Source organism: Ailuropoda melanoleuca, chromosome X (genome assembly GCF_002007445.2).
Source record: "Ailuropoda melanoleuca isolate Jingjing chromosome X, ASM200744v2, whole genome shotgun sequence".
NCBI classification, from domain to species: Eukaryota; Metazoa; Chordata; class Mammalia; order Carnivora; family Ursidae; genus Ailuropoda; species Ailuropoda melanoleuca.
In genome coordinates this window covers 50,820,130-50,827,161 of record NC_048238.1, presented here as the reverse complement: position 1 = coordinate 50,827,161, position 7,032 = coordinate 50,820,130, and the positions used below count along the sequence as shown (strand labels likewise).

General features: G+C 49.6%; 1 protein-coding gene across 4 annotated transcripts; it reads left to right on the top strand.

Annotated features, from left to right (window-relative positions):
• The first annotated feature begins 202 nt into the window (after nucleotides 1–202).
• On the top strand, nucleotides 203–4,865 carry PJA1 (praja ring finger ubiquitin ligase 1). Of its 4 annotated transcripts, XM_002918004.4 has the most exons (3): nucleotides 205–355; nucleotides 2,269–2,789; nucleotides 3,354–4,865. In XM_002918004.4, exons 2-3 carry the CDS (start codon nucleotides 2,497–2,499, stop codon nucleotides 4,423–4,425), a joined length of 1,365 nt encoding a protein of 454 aa, XP_002918050.1. In that variant the 5' UTR covers nucleotides 205–355; nucleotides 2,269–2,496; the 3' UTR covers nucleotides 4,426–4,865. The 4 variants fall into 4 exon arrangements, with proteins under 4 accessions (XP_011221693.1, XP_002918050.1, XP_011221692.1 ...); XM_011223391.3 differs by having other exon boundaries at nucleotides 203–355; nucleotides 2,595–4,865; XM_011223390.3 differs by having other exon boundaries at nucleotides 2,269–4,865.
• Nucleotides 4,866–7,032: the final 2,167 nt, after the last annotated feature.

Below are 7,032 nucleotides of genomic sequence, written 5' to 3'. Positions count from 1 at the left end.
ATTTCATCTTAAAAAAGAACAGAAGGGAGTATGGCTAAATGTTTAACATTTGTTAAAGCTGGCTGTTGGTTACATTTTTTGCTGTCCTTTTCAGTATCCTTGACGATTTCATCATTTAAAATGAAATAATGCTTTGGGGCCCACCCTGATTTGTCGAGAGCAGCTGCCGCCCCCGCCACATCAAGGGGGCGGGCCCCACCGACGCCACAATCACTTCCTCCGCCGCAGTCGCCGCCCGCCCTGTTGCTGTCTGCCGGGGGAGGAGCTGGATCCAGGAGCAGCGGCTCTGGCGGTCGTGGCGGTCGGAGGTCCGAGGGCTCTGCGACTCCCGAAAGCGTGCGGGTGTCAGGACTGGGTGAGTGAAAGGCTGTTTATTTCCTCAATTCATCCGGACGAGGCGGTGGGACAGGTGGCCGGGCATGGAGACGAGGATTGGGGGTCCTCTAGCGAACAGATTTTCAGGCTCGCCCCTCGGGAAGGGGTGGGGCGGACGCAAGACCTGACTGCAGAGTGAGGCCTGTGTCCCCCGACCTGTATGGGGGCTCCGTCCTCCGTCCCCCTGCCCCCTTTCGTGTGGCGCGACCCCCACTTGAATGGCTTGTATCGCTGTTTGAGAGGGGAGTGGTGGTCGGGGCCCTCTCCTCCTTCCTCCCTTCTTGGTCCCTTTGCACAGCACTCCATGGCCTTTCTTCCCGCATTTTGCAGTTGTTTTGCTGAATGGTAAATTGTTAAGATTTTTAGGTAAATATATTATTGTTCCCAGGAAAATAATTGTTGTCGGAAAAACAAATTATTCCCAGGGAGAAACTAGACTGTCACACGCCTTTTCTTTCTTTTTTCCCCTTCCCTGGCCATTGGTTTGGATTTGCCGTTTCAGCCGATAACGTTTTCCCCGTCCCTCATTATGACATTGTGGCCCCCTCCCCCTCCCCGTGTTTTGCGTGTGTGGGCATGGCACACACACGCATGCATGCATGGCACGCGCGCACACACACGCACATGCACGCAGGCATACATACATACACACACACAGAAACCTTTCACTGCAGCCCCCTCTCCGCAACCCCCATACTCAAGGTTCTGGCACATCCCCTTCCCCTTGCATGCATGGACACACACACATACACACCCTCTTGCACACTGTCACACCCTCCAGTGCCTTTCCCTGCTTCTCACTGCCTGCCACATACACACCTCCAGAAGCAGCCCCCTCCGTCTTCTGCCTCTGTGTGCTCTGGTGAACACACAAACACACACCCCTTCTGGGGCTGCCTTAGCCCCTGCCTGCCACATACACGCATAAGGATATCCTTTGATTGCTGGCCCCTCTTTCATATGCCACATACGTACATACACACCCCACACTCTCATTCACAGTCCTCACAAATGCTCCCAGCCTTGCTCCCTGTCTGCTATGTATGTGCGCAGACAGCCCTCCTTTGCTGGTCCCTGCGGTGCGCACACTCACACTTGCATAAATCCTTCTCCAGGGCCACCAACTCCCCTCCTTGCTAGCCACCTTCGTGAATTCATGTATTTCTTGGATTGCTGACCCCTGGTCCACCCACCGGTCACCCACGCGTCCCTCTCCTGTGCTGTCCCTCTCACGGATGCATTTGCTCACACTGACATGTCTCCATTGTTGCCTCCCATTTTGCTGAACACACGCACGCAGACCGTGGCCACCCCGTCCAGTGCCACCAAACCCTTTCTTGTCGGCCACAGACATGTACACAGGCGTCCCTCCACAGAGTTACAGCCGCTGCACATACAACCACGCACACACATTCTCTTTCTGTCATGCTTACACACACCCCTCTCCTCTGAAGCCACCCCCCCCCTGCACCTGTCATTTTCCTAGCCACATCCAGAATGGGTCTCGTTCTGATACTGACGCCTCTTCCCAATACACCTGCCCCCTCCCCCTACAAACACAGACTTCTCTTCACGGCATGATGGCTGGTCCCCCCCTTCCACCTGCCCCTCTCCTCCTGACAGACACGTAGGCACTCATGAACACGTGGTGATCTATATTTTCCACCCTATTCCAATTTGCATTTCTTCTGTCTGTCTGCAGGACTCAGAAAAGACGCAGACACCCCATAAAATAACCACAGCAGTCTTTCCTCTTCCATGTTGGCATAATTCCCCAGTACTTCACCCACCTTCCCAGCATCCAGTCATCTTCTGTCAGATTCTCCCCTAAGTCTGGCTTTCCTATCAACCCAGTTTTGTAATCATTTTGCCAACATTAAAAATGTGTTCCAGGTCTACACCTGACAGTCACTGGAATGCTACTTCAGGCCTTAGAAGAAAGTGAAACTAATTGTAAAGGCCCCTTATTCTTTCTGTTACCTGCCTGCTGAAGTGGAAATAGATCTCCCTGCTCTTTTATTCCGAACTGATTTGACGTCCCCATCTCCAAAGCTTGTGCAGGGAGCAGGAACCTTTCCACTCGAGCCCCAGCTGTATTGGAAACCCTCCTAAGTCAGAGCCATGGGTCAGGAATCTAGCAAGCCTGTGTGGCCCAAGCCAGCAGGAGGGTATCAGTCCAATACAGGCAGGAGGTATGGAAGAAGGCATGCTTATGTCAGTTTCAGGCCATCCACGAGCCAGCAGGAAAGGATTTCCAGCCAGAGAAAGACGGCACCCGAAGTCCCAATGCACAGATCAGCCCCCAGTCAAACCACCAAGAGGAGCCGGTCACCCTTTTCCACCACTCGTCGTAGTTGGGAAGACAGTGCGAGCTCTGGAGCCAGCCTGAGTGTTGATAATGAGGACTACTCCAGGTACCCACCAAGAGAGTACAGGGCTTCGGGTAGCAGAAGAGGAATGGCTTATGGACATGTTGACTCTTTCGGGGCAGATGATAGCGAGGAGGAGGGGGCTGGGCCTGTTGAGCGAGCGCCAGTTAGAGGGAAAACTGGCAAGTTTAAAGATGATAAGCCGTATGACACAGAGAAAGGGGCAAGGTCTTTGGCTGGGGTGCCCCCCCAGTTCTCTAGCTTTAAGCGTGATGTGAGAGAGGAGCTTGACAAGTTAGACCCAGCCCCTGCGGCAAGACGCTCTGCTAGCAGAGCCGAGTTCCTGCAGCAAAATAGCATGGCCTCTCAGACATCTGCCGAAGGCAAGGTGGCTACCCCTGGCAACAGCCTGGAGAGGCAGAGGCGGGCGCAGAATTTACCTGCACGTCCCAGCAGGGCTCCTGTGAGTATGTGTGGTGGTGGGGAAAACACCCCAAAGAGTGCCGAGGAGCCCGTGGTGAGGCCCAAAATCAGAAACCTGGCGAGCCCCAACTGCGTGAAACCGAAAATATTTTTTGATACTGATGATGATGATGATATGCCACATAGTACTTCCAGGTGGAGGGATGCCGCCAGCACTGCTGAAGGCCGCTCCGATGGCCTCGCAAGAAGAGCCAGAGGCGAGACTTCAAGTGGCTACTCTGAGCCGAAGTACTCCGAAGACAAGAGGGAGGCCAGGAAGGACCAAGTGAAGCCGGAGAAGGTGCCAAGACGCCGACGAACCATGGCCGACCCCGACTTCTGGATGTACAGCGACGACTACTACAAATACTGTGACGAAGACTCCGACAGCGACAAAGAGTGGACTGCTGCTCTGCGTCGGAAGTATCGCGGTCGAGAGCAAAATCTGTCGTCCAGTGCGGAGAGCTGGGAGACCCTGCCGGGGAAAGAAGAGCCTGAGGCCGAGCCTGAGCAAGTTCGAGGGAACGCCAGTGCAGGCGCCAGCCCCAGCGCTGGGGCCAGTGGCGGTGGCGGTGGTGGTGGCGGCGGCGGCGGTGGCAGCGAACTTGAAGAAATCCAAGGAGCGTCTCTTCGGGAAGAGGAACAGGCGTCCCCCAGAGAAGGTGAAGTTCCTTGGCTCCAGTACAACGAAAATGAGAGTAGCAGCGAGGGGGATAACGAATCGGGTCAGGAGTTTCTGCAGCCTGGAGTGTTCATGCTGGATGGAAACAACAACCTTGAAGACGACTCCAGTGTGAGCGAAGACCTGGAAGTGGATTGGAGCCTCTTCGACGGGTTCGCTGACGGCTTGGGGGTGGCCGAAGCCATCTCCTATGTGGATCCTCAGTTCCTCACATACATGGCACTTGAAGAACGCCTGGCCCAAGCGATGGAAACCGCCCTCGCGCACCTGGAGTCTCTGGCTGTGGATGTGGAGGTGGCCAACCCGCCGGCGAGCAAGGAGAGCATCGACACTCTCCCCGAGATCCTGGTCACAGAAGATCACAGCGCAGTGGGGCAGGAAATGTGTTGCCCCATCTGTTGTAGTGAATATGTGAAGGGGGAGGTGGCAACCGAGCTGCCTTGCCACCACTATTTCCATAAGCCGTGTGTATCCATCTGGCTTCAAAAGTCAGGCACCTGCCCCGTGTGCCGCTGCATGTTCCCTCCCCCACTCTAAGATCAGGGCTCTTTACTCCTGGTCAGATGATTTTCCCCATCTGAAACCCACAATACTGCAGGAGCCTTCTCAAAATTAACAATTGAAATGAAAGCAGTGATTAATCTACACCTGTTGATTCCTTGTGATTATTTCCAATGTGAAAATGGTTGTGTGCGATTGCATTAAAAATCACGTTGTCTATCTTAGAGGTTAGAAAAGGAAGACTAAACCTTCTAAACGCTACTTGAGATTGCAGTAAAAACATACATTTTCTAACCTGAGAGTTGAAATAAGTTGCATTTGTTTTCTTCGGTAGACTATGTTGCTGTTAACCGTAACGTCAAGTTTATCTGTTAACTATGTCCAGAAGGCATCATCATTTCTGTTGCATGTTATGGGTTAATGTTCCTGTAATTGCAGTGCCGTAAAAGCTTATTAAAGTTCTTCTTTTGGTTTTATATGGTATAGTGAAATTGTTTGGTTTTGTCTGAAATGGTGGTACTAAGTGACTTTATAATTGATCCCTTGCACCTGCATCAAAAATAGGGTTTTGTGGATTGTTTTTTTTTTTCTTATGTTCCCAACAGTAGGAAAACTCGAGTGTCCCTGGAAATGCTGACTCCAACAACAGCAAAAAATTAAGGGTTATGATTTCTAAAAGTAGGATTAAAGTGTGTGATTGTCAAACTACCCTAGGGGCAAAGGTCACACAGTAAGTACCCTGTCAGTGTGTGAGAAGGAAAGAGACAATGAGAAAGCGTGGTGGAAATAAAGAACAACGGTAGAAACAAATCCAAAATGAGTATGGGGGGGGGAGTTAAAAATCCCCTTTCAAGAAATAGAAACTCTCAGAGCGGGGCGCCAGTCTGGTTCAGTTGGTAGAGCATGTGACTCTTGATCTCAGGGGTGTGAGTTCGAACCCCATGTCGGGTGTAGAGATCACTTAAAAAAAATCTTAGAAAAGAAACTCTGAGAGGAAATGGGCAACCCCCCCCAAATAACAAACAAATCTCTGTGCTGACTGTATACCTTGACACAGTGACACAAAGGATTAGAATAGAAAAATATATGCCAGACAAGTGCTGTGGCAAATATCGATACCCACTTACACAGAGTGAACAGGTTTTAACATTTGGCCATATTGGCTTCCAATCTCTCTTTCTCTCTCCAATAAATATAATTTTTCAGGCAAAAGTGAAGTTCCTCACCTGTCATATTTACTTTCCTTCCTCCACAGAGGTAAGCACTAGCCAGGAAATGGTGTGTTTACTCCTTGTCTGTGTTTTTAGACATATGTGTGTGTATGTATATGTATATGTGTACATATATATGTATATGTTTGTATATATTCATAGCCAATATAGAATGTTTATGTTTTCTAAGTGGACATAATTGATAGGATGTATGTATCGTTTTGCAACTTGATTTTTTCACTCGGCATTGTTTTTGAGATTTAACCATTTTGATACACATAGCTCTAGTCCGTGCGCTTTAACTGCTGTATAATAGACATTCAGTTGTATGAATCATCACAATTTATCCATCCCCTTATTGGTGGGCGTGTAGGTTCTTCCCAGTATTTTGCAGCAATGAATATACTTAAAAGATGTCTCTCTGTGCACATGTGTGAGTTTCTCTAGGCATGAGTACGCGGAGCTGAAGTTCCTGGGTCTTTAGTCTTGGAAAGGAAATTTGGGGGTCCTTTGCGCTTAAGCATCTTCATCCTAAGCAGATATTGCCAAACTGCTTTCCCAAGCAATTGTACTAATGTATGCTCCTACCGACAGTTTATGGGAGCTGTTTTTAGCTCCAGCAGCCTGGATATGGTTAATGTTCAACCTCATGGGCGATCAGTGACATATAAACTAACAGAACAGTGAAACATACTGTGTCCATCAGAAAGTCATAGTTTCTCTACATGATAACATCTAGTTTGGGCTAGGAAAAAACCAAGAAACACAAGGGATAGCAGCCTTCTTGGAGAACAGTTTGGGGAGTAGCTACCTTTCAAGATGCAAAGTGGTGTGTGTCTTTCAGCCCAACTTAGATCCTTGGTGGTATGGAGCTNTATATATATATATATATATATATAGTGGAGCAGTATGTACAGTCTTCATGTAAAACAAAACCTTGCAAAACCAAACTATATATCATAACGCACCAAAGTGTCTGGGAGGCTGCATACCTAACTGATGGCAGTGGTTTCCTCTGGGGAGGGACAGGGGTTGGGGGAAAAAGAGCGAGGAAAGGGGCTTTAGATGTTTTTCACCTGCAATCATTAATTTGCTTGATTTTCTTACGGTGGCACTGATTTTCATGAATATTAACAAAATAAGTAAAATCAAAACAATTCCCAATTAAAAACAAAAAGTGAGAGAGCGATGATGCTGATTCTCTCACTGCAAGTCCAGAAACACGGGAGGAAGCCATGGCAGGCCTTTGTTTCTGCAAGTGGTCAAAGCTGTTATTGTCACTTCGTCCCTCACAGCCATGTGTGTCCCCCTCTTGGCCTTCAGCCAGCACCTCCGCTGTTCCGGAGAGTCAGAAGTCTGTGACCTTAGAGGGCTCTGGATGGGTGGGCCTGTGGTGGTTTTCCTCAGGTTAGCCATGGCTCTGCCCTGACTG